The sequence below is a fragment of the Eublepharis macularius genome, chromosome 1 (assembly GCF_028583425.1).
Source record: "Eublepharis macularius isolate TG4126 chromosome 1, MPM_Emac_v1.0, whole genome shotgun sequence".
NCBI lineage: Eukaryota > Metazoa > Chordata > Lepidosauria > Squamata > Eublepharidae > Eublepharis > Eublepharis macularius.
This window is the reverse complement of record NC_072790.1, coordinates 28,483,035-28,506,709: the sequence shown is the minus strand read 5'-3', so window position 1 is coordinate 28,506,709 and position 23,675 is coordinate 28,483,035. Positions and strand designations below refer to the sequence as shown.

Here is a 23,675-nt window from a genome sequence, read left to right as displayed (position 1 = left end):
ATCTCCTGGCATCTGACAAACGCTCACCAAGCCGTCTTGTGTAGAGAGACTCTGATACAGTGCGCTTTGACTTACAAATACTCTGAAAATTTTGTTGGTCTCCAAGGTGCTACTGGACTCAAATTTTGTTCCACTAGTACAAACATGCCTACCCACCTGAAACTCATCCTCTTTGTTTTGAATGCCAGTGCTTCATAATAATCAACTTTTAATTGTACCAATTCCGCCCTACCCCCCATATTTCGTTCAGTGGCTCAGAGAAAATAACAGAAGCAAGTGTCCATCTTCCACAGCTAAACTAGAGCTCACAGTCTAATACTACATCTGTTCCCCAGCTCTGAAATATCCACCCTTTACAGTAAACATTTTGCATGCCTTCCAAGATGATGGTCAGCCCAGTCTGATCAATACACAAAACGAACACAGAAGAATATTAAATAAGCAAAAAGCTCCTTGGTTCCTTGAATATGTAGATACAAGATGAGAAAGGCAATGGATACTCAAGACGTCTGTGTAAATTTCATGTGCATATTTATTTAAGAGGCCTACATCAAATAAACAGTATACTAAAATGGATGGAATCGATCTTTCTGGATAAAGTCCCCCGTGATTTCTGTAACTTATTTTTTTAGTTCGGCGTTCACTTCTTCCCAGATTTCCTTCTCAATTTTTGATGTATCATATTCTATCATCATATCAAATTCTCTCCAAGGCATACTCCATTCTTCCACTTTCTTTTTGTCTTCGTCGGTAAGAAAGAAGTCAAAGTTGATGCCCTGGATGTTAAATTTTGGATGTTCCCAGTGTTTGGACCAAGGTCTAGGTTTCATTTTGACCTTCATCTAGTACAATTAGAAGTAAAGAAAGTTATGTTAGAACATCTATTCTGCTGGCTTTTAAAATTTTTTGTTATACCTATCTACCTCTTCCTTGGCTCCCAGTGATCTCCCTGTTCGAACAGAAGCAACTCCGCATGCCTGGACATTGAGGGGCACTATATTTTCCCTTTTACCAGACTGTGTATTTGTGTGATGTCTCTTTTTGTCTCACTTGGAAGCTTCTGACTTCTCTTTCTGTGCCTCTGTTGTCTCTCTCCTGCTGGTCTCACAAGAAGCAAGATGATTCCTGCAGAGAGCTTTCCTGGGCAAGTGTGCCGCGAGGCACACCTGTACTTTCACTCACATGCAGCCAGATTAGCTGGCCACTTTTAACAGGGAATTGTGTTTAGATTAGGTTTATATGCTTTTCTTCTGCTACTACAAGAATGCAAGTGAATGTGAATTGGCTTCAATAAAAGTAAGTTTCATCTCTTGCAATATACTGGCTCGGAGAGTGTTTCACCACACGTACTTGCGTGCTTTCCTATCTGTACAGCTTTCCTACAACAACCATCCCCGATACTCCCATCAAAGGTGGTGACCAACATTAATATGCATGTTTACTCAGAGGTGAGTCTCATTTTATTCAGTGCGGCATACTCCCAAAAGTGTTCTTTGGATTGTAGACTAGGTCACTTAAAAGCAGAAAAGCAAGATTTGGGTCCAGTAGCAGAGGCCAACTAGATTTCCAGAATATAAACCTGGGACCATCTGCACGCCAAACGGATGCTCTACCACTGAGCTATAGCCCCTTCACATCAGATAGACAGCAGGCTTTATGCTACTATTGTCAGGGCTTTTTTCAGGGGGTTGTGCTGGTATGGAGTACCAGCACCCCTTGAACATTTGGGACTGCGGCAGAGAGAGAAGAACACTGAGGACTAGCACCTTTTTGCTCTTATGATTATAACTAGCAACAAAGTCTATTGGGAAAAATACAATGGGCTCTAGAAAGTGGGGGCAGGGGGGCATTCCCTCATTCACGGATCCTGGCCGGATGAAGGGGTGGGTGGGTGGGTGGGTGGGGAACGTGGATGTGGCCACCTCCTCCGCGCCTGATCCCGGCTGAGTGAAAGGGGGGGCGGGCATTGCCACCTGCTCTGCACCTGATCCCAGCTGGGAGAATGAGTGGGCATTGCCTCCTATTCCGCTCCTGATCCCTACCGGGTGAAGCTGGGTGTGGGCATTACCTCCTGTGCCTGATCCAGGCTGGGTGAAGGGGGATGGGCATTGCCTCATGCTCCATGCCTAATCCCAGCTGGGTGAAGGCAGGGTGTGGGCATTGCCATTTGCTCCGCTTCTGATTTCAGCTGGATGAAGGGCAGGTGGGCATTGCCACATGCTTTGCTTCTCATCCTAGCTGGGTGAAGGCAGGGGCGGGCACTGCTACCTGCTCCGCTCCTGATCCCAGCAGTGTGAAAATGGGGGGCAGACATTACCACCTGCTCCACTCCTGATCCCAGCTGGGTGAATAATAACAACAACATTCAATTTATATATCACCCTTCAGGATGACAACACCCACTCAGAGTGGTTTACAACCTATGCCATTATTATCCCCACAACAAAACACCTGTGAGGTGGGTGGGGCTGAGAGAGCTAAAAGCTGTGACTGACCCAAGGTCACCCAGCTGGCTTCAAATGGAGGAGTGGGGAATCAAACCCAGTTCTCTAGATTTAGAGTCCTGCACTCTTAACCACTACACCAAATTGGCTCTCAGACGGGCATTGCCACTTGCTTCGCTCCTGATCTCGGCCAGGTGAAGGGGTGAGTGGGCATTGCCACCTGCTTTGCTCCCGATCCAAGCTGAATGAAGAGGGGACGGGCATTTCCACCTGCTCTGCTCCTGAACCCAGCTGGGTGATGGCAGGGGGGGGGGGCGCGGCGGCATTGCACCTACTCCACTCCTGATCCCAGCTGAGTGAAGGCAGAGGGTAGTTATTGCCACCTGCTCTGTGCCTGATCCCAGCTGGATGAATGCGGGCAGCAGGCATTGCTACCTGCTCCCTTTCTGATCCCAGCTGGGTAAAGAGTGGGCAGGCATTGCCACCTGCTCCACTTCTGATCTCAGCTGGGTGAAGGCCGAGGATGGGCATTGCCATCTACTTTGCTCCTGATCCCAGCTGGGTAAAGGCAGAGGTCGTGCATTGCCACCTGCTCTGCTCCTGATCCCTACTGGGTGAAGGCAGGGGATAGGCATTGCTCTCTCTCTGCTCCTGATCCCAGTTGTGTGAAGACAGGGAGCAGGTATTACCACCTGCTTCGCTCCTGATCCCAGCTGGGTGAAGGCGGAGGGTGAGCATTGCCATCTACTTTGCTCCTGAACCCAGCTGGGTGAAGATGGGGAGCGGGCATTGCCACCTGCTCCCCTCCTGAACCCAGCTGGGTGAAGGGCAGGTGGGCATTGCCACTTGCTCCACTCCTGATCCCAGCTGGGTGAAGGGCATTGCCACCTTCTCCTGATTCCAGCTGGGTGAAGGCGGGGGGCAGGCATTGCCACCTGCTCTGCTCTTGATTCCATCTAGCTGAAGGCGGGGGGCAGGCACTGCCGCCTGTTCCATGCCTGATCCTGTTCTGGGCTTTCTGCTGTTGTGCCCTCTCTGGAGGTCTGGCTGCCTCATCTGGGCTTCCCTCCGCAGCAGCGCTCTGTGGTGGTGCACCAAGGCAGGAAGTGAGTTGTCTTGAATACGCTTAGCCTTTTATATAGTAGGATATGTTTAGTTGCACAGAGTAGCCCAACCATCCCCTCCTAAGCTTTCCCCTTTGTAAGCCTTGCCATGAAAATCTGCTCCAGTGCTAGGAAAGGCTCTGCCTGGCCATGATTATCAATAGTAAGGAAGCATGTTTATCTGTTGCTAGGAAGAGACTCTGATGTGGCTAGTTATCTACAGTGGAAAGTGTTGGCCATGACTAGGAGAGCAGCTCCTTTTGAATAGGCAGCTATCCAGGGCTTCTGCCAGTAAGATGACTCTGAAAGCACTGAACCAATGCAGAATCAGTGCCATACAACCATTTCATGTCATTCCAAAGAGTGTGCAGCACAAACATTAGCTGCGTTTCAGCTTCTGTTACCTTGTTGACAGGAACCTCATCAGCTGGGATCGGCACAGGCATCATGTTAACGTCAACGGTGCTATATTCAGGAAGGGCATCTCGTAAATACATCAGGTTGTCATCCAATCTCTTCTCCAGCTTCAGAAGCTTGATCTCTTGGACTAGAGGACTGTATAGTTCAAAGCACACTTCAACTCCTGAAATGGAAAATCACACCTTTCATCCGGTCAGGTTTATATAATTATGGATGCGTCAGCCTCTGTATGTGTGTGTGTGTAGTGCCATCAAGTCACAGCATAGGGTTTTCAAGGCAAGAGGTGTTCAGAGGTAGTTTGCCATTGCCTGCCTCTGTGCAGCGATCCTGCATTTCCTTAGAGGTCTCCCATCCAAGTACCAATCAGACCTGACTCTGCTTAGCTTCCATGATCTGATGAGACTAGGTTAGCATGGGCGATCCAGATCAGGGCATATATGTCGGGGCTTGCCAGGTATTTTCCCAAACACTTCACTGTATCACTCAGGTGGATGAGTTAAATATGTTTTTATGAAGGATGAATACCAATATCAAGCTGCTACGATAGTGGAATTGGCTGGAATGCCTAAAGTTATAGGGTCGTCCCCTCCCCACCCCCAATAGAAAAACAGTTCATGAAGAGTCTTGGTGGGCAAGGCCTGGGAAGAAGGGAGGAGGGGAAAAGGGAGCTCAGCTTCTTCAAGGTTGAGTTCTCAAGCTCTGCAGGAACTCAAAGGAAAACACCTCCCCTCTAAGATAAGCAATTAGCCATAGCACATTAGAAATCAGGCTTCACTCTGCACGTACTCAGAGACCCATTACAACAGCAAGACAGATACAATTAGATACAATTAGATACACCAAGGAATACAAATGAGCAATGCTACAATGCACTAAATTATTCACACGTTTACAAAAATATTTTATGTGTAAACTTGAGAAAGATGTACAAAAGTGAAATACAAATGTGAAATTCTAAAGCGTCATCACCGTAGTATCATCACGATAAATTAATCACAGCAAGGTAATGCAACACTAAGTAGCGTGTGTATCCTCAGAAAAGGGGAAAATCCCACGAGTTCTCTTATGAATAATCTTCAATATGTACGGGAGTCCAGTTGCTTTTCTCCACCTGCACATTCCACCTTCTCCTCCCAGTCTTCCAGCTCCTCTCCACCATCTCCGGAGGGACTTTCCATCTGCCCCCGCGGTTTCAGCGGGAATCCTCAGTGTACATATTGAAGATTATTCATAAGAGAACTCATGGGATTTTCCCCTTTTCTGAGGATACACACGCTACTTAGTGTTGCATTACCTTGCTGTGATTAATTTATTGTGATGATACTACGGTGATGACGCTTTAGAATTTCACATTTGTATTTCACTTTTGTACATCTTTCTCAAGTTTACATATAAAATATTTTTGTAAACATTGTGTGAATAATTTAGTGCATTGTAGCATTGCTCATTTGTATTCCTTGGCTATTCTGGGTTGGTGAGCATTCTGTTAGCCTGATTGTGTACAATTAGATACACGGCAGATATGCAGGGCTTATCTGACAATATATACTGTAGCACCTTGTAGGGTCCAACTTTGATTCATGAAAAAATAAGACATCTGGCATCACATAGGTTGCAAGCAGAATGAACTAATCGGCTAGACAGAAAAAAAGATGCATGTAGTCAGAGACATAAAAGATGACATCTCTTCAGATAACAACCTGCATCTTTTCTTATACTAGATCTGCTATGCAACGTACCCTTCAACATAACTTAATTACCAACACGCACTTTCATGTTAATGGAACTCAGAGAAATATTTCGATTTTTTGATTTCACCTGAATGTCTTGAGGACTACACTCCAATAAAGTTGTACTGGAAATTACTACTGGCATTTATTTTCACCATAGCTATCTCGAGAGCAGGTTGAGTCAAAGTTTCTTTTTGCCAGATCCTCCCACCCTTCCCAGAGACACATTCAGACATGCACCTACCTTGTCCTTCTATTATGTTCCGTAATATGAAGGTTGCGCCGAGCCCTTTTCCTGAGCGCTGAATGCAGAGGCCTACGAAAGTGCTCCTCTTTCCACTGGCATAGGGATCTGCTGTAGTAACGGAAAGGATGCTCCCTGCCAGAAATAAGGAGGAACAATTTAGTGCCCACACTGCCAGTCTTGTTGGGCAAACAAGCATGGATGAAGGAAGAGAAGATATAGCAATACTATCAGCCTTTTGAGGTTTATGCCACTGAAGCGGTCTGTGTCAAATGCTGCTGAGCATCAGAAACTGAAATGATGGCGATTTGCCTGCATGTTCCCTTTGTGCATTCGGCAGAGGGAAAGCCAACGCCCAACTGGACACAATCATACAATTCTAAATATTTATTTATTAAAACATTCTAACCCTGCTTTTCCGTGTGATTCAAAGCGGCTTATTATAGTGGATGAAAACCGTTTACAGTTAAAACCAAAATAAAACAACAACCCTCAAATACCTCCTTCCTCTTCTAAAAAGATGCCTGCTGTTCAACACCCCTGGCAAACAGGCAAACCTTGCAGCGCCTTCAAGGTGGTAGCTCCCTTCACCTCTTTGGGGAGCCCATTCCACACAGCAGGAACCACAATGGAGAAGGCCCTGGTTCTGGTCCCTGCCAGACAGACCACCCTAAAAGGTGGGATTGCCAACAGGTGGATAGCTAAATACTATAGGGACATATGGAAGAAGAGAATCCTTCAAACAGGTCCTTAAAAAAGATGTTACTACAAGGAGCACAATCTCAGATAATTAAATATAGTAATGCCAATTTTTGTGGTCTTAAAGGTATCTAATAATTTGCCCTCCATTGGACACCATGCCGGAGGTACTCTATGTATAATAATGAACAAATAATAGAATCCGTCCAATCATTCAAGCAACTCTTTAACAGCACACACACTGGCTGGTAACTATTTCTTCTGAAGCACTATATAAAAAACAGCATTTAAAGAAAATTTAGGAGCGAAACTAGCAATCTAGCAAATCTAGCAGTCAAATCTAGCAGTAAGGTAAAGATTGTTTCCAGCTTTTCAAGGACTGCCTGAAATGCATACAGGCCATAAACATCTGAAGGGTGAAGCTATGGTTTCAGGACAGCTGCTGCTTATGGATTTCTTGTTTCCTTTTGAGGAAATGTGTGAAAGATTTGTTTTCTCTAAAACTGCAACTTGTTTTTCACAACAACTGATGTTTGTTTTGTGATGCTAATACCATAATGTGTCGCTTAATATGTTCTTAACAGACACTCAGGTGTTAAGTGGTCTACAGCAGCCAACATGGTTTTATTACTTATGCTGGTATTTTATAATTGTTTTCTTTTTCTGCAAAGGCGCAGTTCTATTCATTTATTTCATTGTCAACTCAGTCATACGATTTGATACATTCACATTGATCAAACCCATGAAAACTCCCTGCAGGCCTTTAGCCAGTAATTTTCCAAACTAACCCTCAATAGCTAGTTGGATAATATTGTAATTTATAGATCTAGAGGAGTTAGACGCGTTAGTCTGTAGTCACAAAATAGTAGACTCCAGCAGCATTTTTAAGACTATCCAACTTTATTGTATCATAAGCTTTCGAGAACCATGAAGAGAACTGTGGTTCTCGAAAGCTTATGCTACAATAAAGTTGGTTAGTCTTAAAGGTGCTACTGGAGTCTTTACTATAGTAATTTATTACTGTCAATTAGAGACGGGCATGATCCAAAATACGAACCAAAGTTTGGCACAAATCAGGCCGGCAGTTTGTCAGAGCCCATTTCTGACAAACCGCCACGAACTTTAGGCTGGTTCGTTTGGTTTGCTTTTCAGTTCATCACTGCAGACAGCCTGGCACCAATCAATCAGTCTCCCAGGCAACGGGGGACGGGCTTTCTGCAGACCTTCTGTTGACCCAGAAGTGACCTTCTGCTGACTGGAAAGTGACATTTTCACGAACCAAACAAACCAGTTCATGAACCAGAGCAGGTTCGTGAAAGTTTGTGGTTTGTGAAACGCAACGAACCATGAACTGCACGGTTCTTTTTTTTTCTGGTTCGTGCCCATCTCTACACAACAACACAGACAACAGGTGCAGACTCAGCAGTACCTCAGAGGCCACGTCTCCAGGCCTGTCAATGAAACCCAGCCCAACCACACACATACCTGCAGCTGCCTTTGTTTTATTTGTTGGATTTATATCCCGCCCTCCCCGCAAGTGGGCTCAGGGCGAGTCACAACATCATAAAACCACTGTTTAAAATACAATAAATAACAAAATAATAAAATCAACAGATCTCATTGGACAGTGGAGTGGAACAAAACAAAACAGGCGACGAGCAGGATAGTTCACCAGCTCCTCAACCACTCTCTAGGCCTGGTGGAACATCTCCATCTCTAGTGGAACATCTCTACTGTCAATATCTAGAATGCCATGAGATACACCACCTGTGTGCGTTAATGTCTCTTAAACTGAACATACAATGCCACAGTTATGAATTTTCAGGACAATCTTTGTTCAGTACCCAACACCACATTATGCTGTTTGCATTCCGAGACCTCTTACTGACCAACATAGAACTCGGGAATGTTCAGAACTTTCCTCCTCTGTATCATATCTCTTCTTTCAAGGTAGAATTTAAAAGGATGTGTTCTTTCTCGGGGAGGAATAAATTCAGGACTTAAGAACCTGTCAGACAAATAACAGAAAAGCAACTAAGCAATGGTGCCTTGCCATTCTGTATCTTAGAAAGCAGATGACCTGTTTATTTATTTAGAAAATGTTCGTGCCACCTCTCCTGGGAACCTGCCTGCCCGAGGAGCTTACATAATAAAACATTAAAAGTTGTTAATTACAAAACCAGCATTAAAAACCCAGACAGACAATAAAACACTCAATGGCTTAAAATTTTTTTAAACAGTTTTCAGGCTGAAAGCACACTAGAAAAATTAAGTGAAAAGGTCAACCCTGATAAAGGGTTTTAAGTGCCAAAACTTTGAAACTCCTTCCCCTGGGAGATTCATCTGTCTCTCTTTATAACTGTCTTCTGCCAGTGGATAATGACTTTTTTTTTTTGGTTTGGCTTACCCCCAATAACTGTTATTGGCCCTCCTTCCTGATCGTGTTGTTATGTGTTTAAATGTTTTTACTGAATTGTTTAAATGTTTTATATTTTAAACGCTGTATTAACTTCTTCAAGTTAAGAGCAGTAGGACCCTAATTAAGAACGGTAGGATTCTAATCTGGAGAGCCAGGTTTGATTCCCCACTCCTCTGCTTGAAGCCAGCTGGGTGACCTTGGGTCAGTCACAGCTTTTCCAGAGCTCTCTCAGCCCCACCCACCTCACAGGCTGACTGTCATGAGGATAATAATAACACTTTGTAAACTGCTCTGAGTGGGTGTTAAACTGTCCTGAATGTTGTTGTTGTTATTAGATGTTTCACTGCTTTGATGTTCACTGCCTTAGGGACCCTAATTGGGTGGAAAGGTGGCGTAGAAATGTTTAAAATAAATAAATAAGAAATTAAAAGCCTGCGTGTTTGAAAAAGAGAATAACGTAAGTGCCAGGTAAGCCTCAAGGGAAAGAATTTCTCCTAGGTGAGGTGCCACTACTGTAAAAGCCCCGTCCCAGGTTGCCACCTGCCTCACCTGCAGGGGCATGAAGAACAAGGCCTGCGAGGCAGATCTTAACTAGCAGGCTGGACAGTATGGGAGGAGGCAGTCCTTCAAGTACCATGGCCTCAAACCATTTCAGGCTTTAAAGGTCAGAACCAGCACAATGAATTGTGCCTGGAAACAGATGGCAACTGAATGGTAGGAAAGGAGAATCTTGACTTCAATGGGCTTAGACTAGAGTCTGCATAGAACTGCACAGTCAGCACCCTCCAACCCTTGGATTTATGTGAGTTTTTTGTTCAGAGTACTCTTTACTACTAGTGACCCTTCATACTAGGGCTTTGCACGATAAAGGAAAAGCAGGCAAAAATTTTTACCGTCTTTCTGCTGCAAGAGGTTTTGTTTCATCAATAATGACCGGCTTTGGAGGCGGCTTAAATTTTGCCGGTTGTCCATCTTTACAGTTGAGAAAGCCGGAGACAGAAAAGAACCCTTCAAGAGACAAAACAGAGTCAGTTTCAAGCTAAATGGTAACTAAAAAACATCCTCCCTCTCCTTGACGCTTCATGCAATTGATATACAAATAAGTTTCAATATTTCTTCATTTTGGCTTTCTGGCACAGCCACACAGCCTCCCGCTTCACAAGTTCTACAGGACTCCCAAGTAAGTGTGCTCAGGGGTGCAGCCTTGCACATAACAAAAACCTGAGGCTGGAACCTGTTCAGGTAAGATCCTTTTTCCTGCCACATCTTGAAACTGTACTTTTTGTACCTCCAGGGCTGCTTCGAAAGTTACCCAAGGAAAAACAACATCCTTTACATTTCATATAAAAAAGGTAAAGGTAGTCCCCTGTGCAAGCACCGAGTCATTGCTGACCCATGGGGGGACGTCGCACCATGACATTTTCTTGGCAGACTTTTTGTTACGGGGTGGTTTGCCATTGCCTTCCCCAGTCATCTACACTTTACCCCCAGGAAACCGGGTACTCATTTTACCGACCTCAGAAGGATGGAAGGCTGAGTCAACCTTGAGCCAGCTATGTGAATGAACTATATGGTCGAACTCAGGTCGTGAGCAGAGCTTGGGCTGCAGTACTGCAGCTTACCACTCTGCGCCACGGGGCTCTTGCAACATTTCATATAGCATGCTGCTTTTAAAGACATGCAGTCTCAGAAAAGATAGCAAATGATATATAATGTAACAGTAAATGCAGTAAAAAGTTTTTAAAAAGGTATTACAATAGAGAGCTACCTGGGGGCATCTCATTACATGAAACACACTTAGGAAAATCTGTACAAAATGCTGCCAGAAAATGAATGCTTTAGCGTCTTCCAAACTTCACAATCTGTTCTTAAACACATACACACACGCTTCCCAAAGCCTTGACCTTGTATTGTACATTCATATTGTGCTTTCCCATGAGCCTGGATGGACCCTAAGATCCTCACACGGTCTGCTCTCTTTTCCATCCTTAAAGAATGCGAGATCTGTCACTGCCAGGAAAAGAATGTTTTCTGACCTAGCTGGAAGGGGCTGCCAGCCAAACTCAGGCCTGCCTCTTCTTTCATCCAGTTCAGGTGGCAAAGGAAGGCTCTACTGTTCTGTCTTCTCTTGACTGGTTTTAATGGTGTTTAGTTGATTTAATGGCTTTACTATAGTTTTAGCTAGCTAGCCATGTTGGTCTGTAGGAGAACAGCAGGATTTGAGTCCAATAGCACCTTAGAGACCAACAAGATTTTCAGCAGAGTATAAGCTTTCATTTGAGATATGCAGATGACACCACACTACTAGCAGAAAATAGTGAAGACCTGAAACGACTACTGATGAAGGTTAAAAGGGAAAGCACCAAAGCAGGATTACAACTGAACATCAAGAAGACAAAAGTAATGACTACCGAGGAACTACACAATTGTTGACAATGAGGAAATTGAAGTTGTTCAAGATTTTCTATTCCTTGGCTCAATCATCAACCAACAGGGAGACTGCAATGAAGAAATCAGAAGACTGAAACTCGGAAGAGCAGCCGTGAGGGAGCTAGAGAAGATCCTTAATGATAAAGATGTCTCTCTGGGAACCAAGATCAAGATAATCCAAACTATGGTATTCCCCATTGCCATGTATGGATGTGAAAGTTGGACGGTAAAGAAAGCTGACAGGAAAAAAATTGATTCATTTGAAATGTGGTGTTGGAGGAGAGTTTTGCAGATACCATGGACAGCCAAAAAGACCAATAAGTGGGTACTAGATCAAATCAAGCTTGAATCCTCCCTAGAAGATAAAATGACAAAACTGAGGCTATTGTACTTTGGTCACATCATGAGAAGACAAGATTCTCTGGAAAAGTCAATAATGCTAGGAAAAGTGGAAGGCAGCAGGAAAAGAGGAAGACCTAAAACGAGGTGGCTTGACTCAATAAAAGAGGCCACATCCTCCAGTTTGCAGGATCTGCGTAGGTCTGTTAGAGATAGAACGTTTTGGAGGTCTTTCATTCATAAGGTCGCCATAGGTCGGAAATGACTTGACGGCACATAACACACACATAAGCCTTCATGAGTCAAAGCACCCTTCTGCAGACACAAGTAGGAAGATGAACTTGGGGTGTTACAAGGGACGGCATCAGGATGTAAAGGTACAATGCAGCTTACCGCATTCTCCTCTCCTCCTCTATGAGGTAGGTTAGGCTGACTGGTCCACGGTCATACAGCAAACATCATGGCAGAGCAGGGAATTGAACGTGGCTTCCCAGGTTCAAATCCCAGCTCTGCCATGGAAGCATAGCAGGTGACCTTGGGCCAGTCACTTCCGCTCAGCCTAACCTACCCCTCAGGGTTGTTGTGAGGGCAAAATAGAGGAGGAGAGAACAATGTAAGCTGCTCTGGGTTCTCTTTGGGAAGAAAGGTTTGGTATAAATGAATTTTAAAATGGCCTGAAAATAAATCCCATCAACTTCCGTGAGGTTTCATTTCAAACAGGTACACAGAATTACAGCAATTGATATAACCACCCTCCAAATAAAGGTTACAGTCCTCAGGATTGCCAGCTGAGGGCTGGCAATGCAAGAGCTTTCTGGGACGGGACTTTGTGTTGTGTGGTGCTGCAGAATCGCTTCTGATTGTGCCCTGCTGCAACAGCATCCCTGTCCCCTTATTTCTCCTGCAGCTGCATCGGGGTGGGCCAGAGGGGAGGCAAGAGGTCTCCCGCTATAGGTCCCACATACAACGTGACATAGTCTTTTTCTACTGTAGCTCTTTGTCTTGGGAAAAGCATGAAAGTATCTAACTACAAGCACTGACTACTCCACTTCAAAATGCAGGTGGCAGATTCCATTGGAACGTTCCTTTTCATTAAAACTAAAACAACCCCCCAAACTCCATGCGACTAGAAAATCAGCTCAGCACAGGAAAAGCTTCTACCTGCTCCCTTTGCTGGCTTTCTACTTGCAGGTAGTTTATAACGCAGGGTCACATATTTTGGTGAACCCACCAAAGCAGTTGCTTTCTCTATGGGAACTGATCTCTGTGATCTAGAAATCAGTTGTAATTCCAGGAGCTCTCCAGCCACCATCTGGCGGTTGGCAGCCCGACATAGACCAAAGGGTGCAGCACTTTAGAGACTCGGTTGTCTTGCATGCACAAATCAGGCCTTTGGCACCCCTGCTATGAATAAATCAGGCCCTAGTATATGCAAAGACAGCGGGCTAGAGAGTCCGCCCCACTACCTGCCGGTGGCTGGAGATCTCCTGGAGAAAATGGCTGCTTTGGAGAGTGGACTCTATGATAGTATTTCCTGCTGAGGACCCTCCATTCCTCAAACCCTGATGTCTCCACACTCCACCTCCAAAATCTCCAGGAATTCCTCACCCTGGAGTTGGCAACCTCTGCCCACCTTCTCTCCCAGAAAGAGAGGCTGCCATTCTCCATCATTGCTCTGGAGAGAAGCCAAAGCACAGCCCCTCTTAAGGAGAAGAGGCGCGTTTAGGAACTGCCCAGGGAGAACAAAAACGACACAAACGGGGTGGGGGGCACTGCAGACGCCGCGCCCCCGCCCCCCCCCGCCCCGGACTTACTACGGCAGGCGCCTCGCATTTCCCAGACCTTCCTGCAGGAAGCCGCCATGACAATGAAGGGCAGCCGCTTCTTCAACAGCAAGTACACATGCGTGAAATGCTCTTCTCGGCACGGTGGCCCGGAAGAGTCAAACTTAATCGAACGCAGGCTGTTCGCAAAGGGAGCGTGTAAAACAGAGGGCGCTTCAGGGGCGATGAAACGCGGAGGGAAGGAGGAACGGGCTGCGCTCATTGCAGTGCATGCTATAAACACACACCCCACCCCCACACCACAGAGTAGCTAGAGTTGCCAACCTCCCGGTGGCAGCTGGAGATCTCCCGGAATCAAAACTGATCTCCAAACCACAGAGATCAGGCGGACTCAGCCACTGTGCCCCAGTTAGGTCCCTCCCCTTCCCACAACCCTAATTTTCTCTTTGAACTTCTCCAAGGCTGGCTTTTTACAAATCTCGCTTAATCTCCCCCTACCTAAGGTTGCCAACTCCAGGTTGGGAAATTCCTGGAGATTTCAGAGTGAGTCCTGGAGACGGCAGGGTTTGTGGAGGGGGGGCTGGAACCTCAGCGTGGTATAATGCCGTATAGTCCACCTTCCTAAGCAGCCGTTGCCCCCGGGAGAACTGGTCTCCATTTGGAAATCAGTTCTGTTTTTGCGATAACTCTGGAACTAAGGCAGGTCAGAAATTTCAAAATAAGAAGTCTGAGATATAAAAGCTTCGCTCCTAGAAGCCTCAATAATTCATTGTCTGGAGGAAAGTTTCACACCTAGCTTGCTTCCTCTTCAGGCCAAGCAACCAAAATTTCGCAAGTATATAATTCCTAGTTCAAAAGTTAATGTTGCAATTTTGATGAGGCATTGCAGCATCCCAGAAGTCAAGATCAGAGATGGTACAAAGCCCTCGAAAGGCCCATGTGTAGTTTCTCTAATCATGTACCTCTTTGATGGCGTCATCAAAGCCTGCGATTTGCACTTTAAAAGCTTTAGAAACCTTCTTATAAGATACATTGAAGTTAGCGAACGAGCCATGGAAAAGGCTACATTATTGAACATCAAAGGGTACAGAATTAAACCAAAGCATGTTTCTATTTTATTTATTTAAATATTTTTAGCCCTCTTTCCACTCTGCTTTCCTGGAGTAGAAGGGGTTTGTGGAAAAGGGTCTTCCTCTTCTTCTCCAGCACCCCCCTGTGTGTCCCTTAAAAGTCCTTTTTGAGAGTCAAGAGACCCTCTTGAACATACCATGTGGTATGGAGAGGGAGACTGCAATAGCTGGTGGTGGGAAGTGGGGTTGCCAACTCCAGGCTGGGAAACTTGTAGAGATTTGGGGGTGGAGTCTGGGGAGGGTGGGATTTGGCAAGGGGCGTGACCTCAGCAGTGTATAATGCACCACTTCGGTGCAAAAATGTGCTTCAAAGATATGGATCCTAACGGATCCTATGGATTTTTACTTGGAGTCACCCAAAAATCACTGTACAATCCCATGTCACGCCCATAGTTTGCGGCAAAAAAAATCATGCATCCAGTGCTTTTTGGCACTGCCACAGAGCTAAAAACTGCTTCCAAAGCACGGATCCTCATGGTTTATCCAGATTTTTACATGGGGTCACCCAAAATTCACCATAAATTCCCATATTATTTTCATAGCCACAGAGGAGACAAGAAAAATCAGACACACCACTTTGTGGCACCGCTGCGGCTCAAAAATGTAATTTCAAGGCATGGATCCTCACAGATCCTCTGTATTTTTACACAGGGCCACCTAAAACTCATCTTCCGATCCCATAACATGTCCGTTGCCACAGACTGCACCAAAGAAAAATTTATGCACCTGTTACTGGAATTGGTCTCCTTGCAATAAAAGAATTTGTGGGGGGAATTAGCAAGCAAGGAAGACACCTATGCAAGAAGCGAGTAACCACAGGGATCTATCACCAATTTCTATGGGATCCCTTCTGTTATAACAAATGAGGCTGGTGCTTAAAATCAAACAACCATTTTTATTAAAGAGCAAGATTTCATGCACAGAGTTTACGGGGTAAAATGGCTACACATACACACACAGAGTCCTAGGAAGTTTAGCCAGAGGTTGGGAATAGACAGAGGGAGCAAATATATCTACCTATCCAACGAGCAGGGAAGTTCACAGAGGGAGCGCTTTAAACGTCCAGCATTCTTGGCCAAGGGAGCAAGAGGCTTAGGGTAAACCTCAAGGGAACAGCACTTTGGATCCGGTAAGTGTGCACAATTTGAATGAGGCCAGGGCTCTACCTTTATAGGTAAAATGTGCCCTGAGGTGGGAGAGCCCACCTAGCTGTTAGAACAAAGGTTCCAATGGTCAGTTCCTGGGTCTGACAAAAGGTTTGAGCGCCTTGATCGGTGGCTGCCAGGGTGTGTGAAAGCAAATGCAAAACATGTTCTAGCGGTGCACAAAAGGGATAGTTTGTTAGTGAATTCCACCAGAGCTAAGTTGATGGATTTAGGTAGGGACTGTACTTTCCCAGGAACAACTGTATATATGTATGAATGTCATTTGATTAGCTCCTCAATCATGGACAGGAGATCTCATCACGGAAGAAGGGAAAGGAATGTGTTAAGCGGAGACGACTCTGCGAGACCTTTGTTGCACTGGATTCGTTTGGGGCTGGAGGGACTGCAAATCCAATCACCTCTTAATCACTCTGCATTCTTGTCCAGCATTCCATTCATGCCGTGTTCTCCCGGGCGGGACTCAGCAACTGTTGGAGGCTCTCTGGTGGCAATACAACGGCCATTTTAAATCCAGAGGCCTGGTGATATTTTTGATAACACGAGCAGCCATAGTAAAATGGCTATAAAATGGTGGAGGCCAGACCGACCGCCAACACACCCACCACTTTGTTGCACTGCCATGGGACAAAAACGTGGTTCAAAGGCATGTATCCTAGCAGATCCTATATATTTTTAAAAATAGAACACCCACAAATCTAGCATATAAAAGGCAAACCGTATTGGTGATGATGACTCACCTTTTATCCCCATGCAGGCACACTCGCAGGCCCCTTCATGGAAATAGGAAGTGAGTTGTCGGCAACATGGCTTGCCTTCCTGCTGCCATGGCAGCCTCCTTGGGGCTTCTGGAGGCCCAGCGTGGCGGCTGGAAGGCCTGATACATTGGCCTGGCCCTCTGGAGGCCTGGGAGGCCACAGTGCGGCAGCGGGAAGGCCTGGTGTGGCAGCCCAGCCCTCTGGAGTCAGTTTTCTAGAGTCGGATCATATATCACTGCCAGTTTCACAAACGGAACCATAAAAAACACAGACACAGAAATTCATGGCAGTTGCACGGCACAAAAACATGAATCTGAGGCATTAATCCTCATGAATTCATATGATTTTTACATTTAAACAAAATAGAAAGACTCTCATATTGTAGATCATGTCTTACGCAATAGACAGCAGCAAAACCATTGTGCATCCCACGTTTCATGGTTCTACCACAGTGCAAAAACATGGTTCCAAGGGGTGGATCCTCATGGATCCTTAGGATTTTTACATGGGGTAACTCCAAACTCACCATCCCAGCACATATCGTGTCCATCACCACAGACTGAATCTCAGCAATCTTACATTGCCAACTGGGCTAGAGATCTTCGAAAATTATGAATGACCTCCAAAGGAGAATCAAAAAGAGTCCAGTAGCACCTTTAAGACTAACCAATTTTATTTTAGCATAAGCTTTCGAGAATCAAGTTCTTATGCTAAAATAAAATTGGTTAGTCTTAAAGGTGCTACTGGACTCTTTTTGATTTTGCTACCACAGACTAACACGGCTAACTTCTCTGCATCTATCTCCAAAGGAGAGAGTCTAATCATCTCAGTGATGGTGGATTATTTGGTAAGCAGCCTCTTTCTCACTATACCCCCAGAGGCCAATCCATAGTAAGGTTGCCAACACCTCCAGGCGGTTCCTGGAGATCACTTTCCATTAGAACTGAACTCCATATGATCTATGTTATCTCTCTTGGAGAGATGATGCCATTGGAGGTCAGTGCCTGGGGCATTATATCCTTCCAAAGCCCCTTCTTACTGTGGTTGCCAACCCTTCCGGAGATCTACACAAATTATAGATGATCTCAAAACGACAGATTTTAACATTCTTAGAGATATGGAGGCTTTTGAGTTGGTCTGTGTGAAATTATATCCCACTTAGGTACCATTTGTAATTCTGAGAGATGTCCAGGTGGGTTGGCAATCACGGAAAAGAAGTATTTTAGACCCTACAGATGCCTATAGCCAATGCCGCAATTGTCTCCAATTTAGGTAAAATTGATCGTATGGAGTTCAGTTGAAATGGAAGGAGATCTCCGGATGTGACTTAGAGGTGGTGCCACAAAGTGGTGGGTGTGTGATTTTTGTGGTCTTTTCTGTGGCTATGGATATGACATGAGAGTGTACAGTGAATTTTGGTGACACACTGTAAAACTCCAGGGGATCAATGAGGATCTGTACTTTTGAAACATGTTTTTGCTCCACGGCGGTGCCACAAAGAGGTGGTTACGTTATTTTATTGGTGCAGTCTGTGATAATAGCCATGATATTTGATTGCATCGTGAGTTTTGGGTGGTCCCATGTAAAAATCCAGAGAAACTATGAGAATGCATGCTTTTGAACCAGGTTTTTGCGCCATGGCAGTGCCATGAAGCAGTGGATGAGGATCCTGAGGATCCTCATCCTGAGGATCCATCAAGATCCATGCCTTGAAACCAGGTTTGTGCCCTGTGGCTGCACCATAAAGCGGTGGGTGCATGATATTTTTGGTTCATTCTGTGGCTATGGACTTGAGAGTGCATGGTGAGTTTGGGGTAACCTCATATAAAAATCTAGAGGATCCGTAAGGATCTGTGCTTTTGAACCACATTTTTGCGCAGAGGCAGTGCCACAAAGCAGTGGATTCATTTTTTTTGCTGCAAACTGTGACTATGGGCATGACATTGTATTGTATTGTGAGTTTTAGCTGACCCCGTGTAAAAATCTAGAGGATCCATGAGGATCGTGCTATCATATAACATTTTTGTCTCCTGGCGGTGCCACGGAGTGGTGAGTGCATTATTATTTCGGTGCTGTCTGTAGACTAGGATATGCTCTATAATATGATGGCCTTTTTGTTTTGTTTCAATATAAAAATCATACACTACCCCCAACAGATACTTTTATGGTCGGTTAGCTTCTCTGATGCTTTCTGTCCATTTTTGAGTGGTGACTTGTCTTTAGTTTATTCGCCCCCCCCCCCCGTCTGGTTTCTTAAAGAAGTCACACTTGGTCTCTTCACTTCAGCATAGCTGTCTTAAGAGCTGAGGACATTTTTGACTTGGTTTGCTCTTCAGAGAATAGCTAAAAGGAACCACAAAACAGGTAAACATTATTATTATTTTATTTTCAAAACTTCTAAATTGTTAGCTTTATATTAATAGGTGTTAAGCTCTGCAGTACTTTTTTGTGCTTTCCCAGGCGTAAGTTCCGTTCAAACAAAAGAGATTCCTGAGTAAAAATGATTGTGCCGCTGAATAGAGAATTAATTTATACTGCTCGTTTTAAATTCAGTGGTTATATCATAAAACTACCAGCAGAGGGAACCCTAACCATAAGAATCCTGTATATAAGCGCTTGGGTGATATTTGAGAAGACTGATTTTACCTGCATTTTCAATGACGATTAATTTTTGTTTGTTTGTTTTGGTTGGATGTTGGCAAGCTAATCACTGAGGTAATTGGAAAGTGAGGGATCCTCTTTTGGCCACTGGAATTTTACCAAGTGGCTGCTAAAATAACCAAGCCTAAAAATGCTAAAGTGACACCCTTCAGGTGTGACTTGCTCATATTTTCCTAGCCGCTAAAGCAAACAACGTGTGTGATATGAACAGGTCAGTGTCTGAAAGAAGAGGTCAGCTTTTCTGCTTCTGAGGAAGAGTTTATACCCTTCGAAAGCACTGTGAGAAATTTGGCTTTAGGCTCTGCGTAGAATGGACAGAACAAAATATAATGGGGTGAATCCTCCGGAACGGAAGCATCGCATATACAAAAGTGTGACACAAAGGGTTTTCGAGAAAAGCGACCATCTAATAAAGCTGATGGCATGGTTTGAAACAGGTGTTATTCTGAGATTATGGAAAGTGATGCTTGTCAGACAGGAGGTTCTGGCACAGTCCCTTTCAAATAGTTTACGCCAGGGTAAAATTTGGAGCTGGAGATTATCTATCTGAACATACCGTCATGGACATTGGTGCTGGCATAAGGGCTTCTCTACCTTTCTGAGAACCGGGGCTTTTTTTCAGCAGGAACGCAGTGGAACGGGGTTCTAGAACCTCGTGAAAATGGTCACATAGGTGGTGGCCCCGCCCCCTGATCTCCAGACAGAGGGGAGTTTAGATTGCCCTCTGCACCTCTCGGCATGGAGGGCAATCTAAACTCCCCTCTGTCTGGAGATCAGGGGGCGGGGCCACCACCCATGTGACCATTTTCTCCGACGGCAACCCACTGAGTTCCACCACCTCTTTCCCCAGAAAAAAAGCCCTGCTGAGAACGATCCACTTGATAAAGGTTTCTGGCAATGTTATAATGTTAGTCAGGTTTTTAAAGATTTCTAAGGCCTCCATCACTTCATGCTTCTGATAAAGGGAGTTCTGAGTTCTGACCCTTGAAAGCTCCTACTCTGAACATCTAGTTGGTCTTTAAAGTGCTACTGGACCTGAATCTTGCGGGTATACTTGAGCAACTGAAGACAACAAGAACCCTCTTTTTAAAGTGTTGACAACCTTTCTTAAATTATTGTCATGAGACACTTGAGTATTGATAGTTACGCTGTACTTCTCTGGTGTAATCTGAATGTATGTAATGTCGTATTGCTAAAAGTTATAAGCATTAAGAAATAAAGACAAGTTTCACAAACAGGGGCGGGAACGCTGCAGCACAAAGATGTATTTACTTGAGAGCACTTTATCTGCAACATGGAGCTATCTGGTTGAATGTTGCTAGGCTGTTCAGTCCCCCTGCTTGGATATGTAGGAAATGGAAGATATTTTCCCTTCTCTATTTGCATACGTAAGAAGCTTGTTACATAATATGAAATCATACTCATTGTCAAAAGCAAGCCAAGAGCCTGAAGCAGAGGTGAGGCTCTCTATTAATGGCTTGCTTGGTCAATGGAGGAAGAATAATTTGCATAGCAAACGTACCTCCAGTTGAATGCAAGAGGGATGTAGGTTTTGCATCTATTAAGTTTTGACACAGACAAGTTTATGATGGCCCATAGGCTGGCTCGGTTTGACCTTCCATTTAATGACATCACGGAGGGACGCAACTCCTCATCCACTTACAGCAAACACCTCTTCTTGCTCTGCTTCAGACTCCAGCTGTATTGCATCTTTATTATAAATTTCTAATAAACTTCTAATTGCAAAATTAAAATATTGTCACAGACCATACCAGCCTGAGAATACTGAGAAAGGTGTGTGTGTGAGTGTGTGTGTGTGTGTGTGTGTGGGGGGGGTTATATTGATCAGTGCCTATTAGCCATGATGACTAAATAAAACCTCCATGTACAATAGCAGTGTACCTCAATGCTAGGTGCTGGTGACAAAGGACAGGTAAAGACCAGGGCTCATTTCGAGGGGGAATGTGCCGGAACACAGTTCCGGCAGTTCCCCAAAGAGGTCATATGTCAGGTGGCCCCACCCACCTGACTCAGCCATTTTGGGCCCGTTTCATCCTGGATTGGGGCCGAAATGGCCTGGATTGGGCCTCTGACGGATGGTGGGTCACTCTCTTGCTCAGCAGCGGCCCGATCTTGACCATTTTTGGCCCCTTTTTGGCCATTTTCAGCCTGTTTTTGCCATTTTGGGCCCAATTTCGGCCCTGAATGGCCAGGATTGGGTCCAAAACAGCCAGAATAGGTGATGTCAAGGGGTGTGGCATATGCAAATCAGTTATGCCAATGACATATTTCCAGTGATGTGAAGGGGCATGGCATATGCTAATGAGTTATGCTAACGAGTTCCTCCAGCTCTTTTTCTACAAAATGACCGCTGGTAAAGACTATCACATGCTTGTGTGATTCAGAATTGTCTGGCTGCCCACTGTCTTGAGCAAGGCCAGTCTTATCAGGAATGACTGTTAGATCCAAGATAGACATTAACTCCGTCTTTTTTACTGTCAGGCATGATGTTGGAGAACTAATACTCTGAATCTGGCATGGCCGCATGGCATTGGGAGCTTCTCCTTTCCCCTCCTGCACCATTTTCTGAGCTGAAAGGGCTGCAGGGACTTGGGAAATGATGTGAGAGGGACTCAGGCTCAGTTGTATCTGGGAACATTAATTCTCTGATATCACATCTTACTGTGAAAAGATACCATTGGGTCAAGGGAACCCTGATGTGACTCATGTTAGATATAATATGAGATTTGGGCCTTAGTATATACAGATTTTTTGTGGACAGACCAGAAAAACATACCCAAGGCATAAAAATTTGAGAAAATCTTCCTGTTACTAATCTATGTTTACTTAGTTGTTCCAAAATTTCAACAGTTTACATTTTTGGAGACTATCTACAGAGAGTTTTAATATCACACTCGATTATTTCTGACTGTGACTCTCCCATGTGACATTCAAAACTATATCACATTAGAGAATCCTCAAATTCACATTAGAGAATCTCAGTGACTTCTTGGATTCACTTTTCCAGAAATGCGTTAATCATAAAAATGCTCACTCAGAGACTTTGGAAAAATGACCGCAGTGCTGAGCTTGGCAGTCTTTGGGGAATTTTAAAAAATGCAGTGTTTCATTTTATCCGTTTTAATAAGTAACACAAGTCCTTTTAACACAGTAAATTTTATATTAAGTAATGTGGATAATGAGTTATAAACCACAAATTCTTGCAAATGAATCAGCACTTTATGGTCCCCATTACTTATCAGAGAATTACAGTTAAAGGCTTTCTCACATTTAAATATGCCACTTTTTAATTTCCTACATAACCCACTGAAAGAGCCGACAAAAAACTAATTACTGGTAATTACTGGTAAAGCTTAGTCAAGAAGGAAACACGAAAGATTCAAGGGGCAGAGTATTGAAGTCCTAATAACCTCTGCTCTTTCTTCATTAGGTAATTTCCAGCACTGCACATATTGTGTAACCAGGAAAATCTTATTGCTTTGAATAAATAATATAATTTTTTTAAAAAATGAAAAACGGTGAACATCTCTGGCCCAACATTAATTTGTTAGTTTATTTAGCAGTTTTTTTAAAAAAAAAATCATTGCTACTATCCCATTCAAAAGTTTAGGAGAAATTAGTGTTTCTTGTGGCATTTTTGATGCCTTAGAGTCTCTCTACACAAGACACTTTGGGGCGTGTTTTTCAAGTGTAGGGAGACACAATGTTAGTCGAGAAGCATAGTTTAAAAATAGGGATGTGCGTTTCGGCATTCAGAATGCCGAAAGAATGCCGAAACAAAAGTGTTTCGGCTTCTTTCGGGGAATGCCGAAACGTTTCGGGGAATGCCGAAACGTTTCGGGTAGCCGAAAGAAAAAAGCCGAAACGTTTCGGGATTCTTTCGGCTTTCTTTCGGCTTTTCAATGGGAAAATGCCTCCGTCTTCCCGGACGTCTGGGGGAGGCATTTTCCCACCGAATAAGCCCAAAATTGGTGGGGACCTTCCTCTAACCCTTCTCTAACAACCATCCAAGTTTCAGACAGATTGGACTTTGGGGGGCCATGTTATGGCCCCCCAAAGCAGGTCCCCCCATCCTCCCATAAGAAAGCGAAAGAGCAGCATATTGTTAGCATGCTGCTGCTCATCTTTCTTCATTATTTCCTATGGGGAAAAAATGAAGAGGCAGGCTTCCTTTGCCAGGGGTGGCATTTTGCATGCAAAATGCCCCCTTACCCTCAGGGGCCCTTCTCCCACCCCTCCTCCCACCCCCCACCAAGTCTCAGCCTGCTCCCACTTGGGGGGGCCATTTCATGGCCTCCCCAAGTAGGTGCTCTAATCTCTACCACTGACA

The 23,675-nt window shown here is 44.5% G+C and overlaps 1 protein-coding gene across 1 annotated transcript in view; it reads right to left on the bottom strand.

Annotated features, from left to right (window-relative positions):
* Positions 1-514: 514 nt before the first annotated feature.
* MRPL19 (mitochondrial ribosomal protein L19) overlaps positions 515-23,675 on the bottom strand; it is a 34,250-nt gene continuing 11,089 nt past the window's right edge. Inside the window, exons 2-7 of the mRNA XM_054970871.1 lie at positions 13,643-13,791; positions 9,953-10,067; positions 8,530-8,648; positions 5,942-6,076; positions 3,952-4,130; positions 515-842 (exon numbers count right to left, since the gene is read on the bottom strand). Coding sequence (XP_054826846.1) covers positions 621-842; positions 3,952-4,130; positions 5,942-6,076; positions 8,530-8,648; positions 9,953-10,067; positions 13,643-13,791 — 919 coding nt within the window. The 3' untranslated portion in view covers positions 515-620. The remainder of the gene's footprint in view (positions 843-3,951; positions 4,131-5,941; positions 6,077-8,529; positions 8,649-9,952; positions 10,068-13,642; positions 13,792-23,675) is intronic.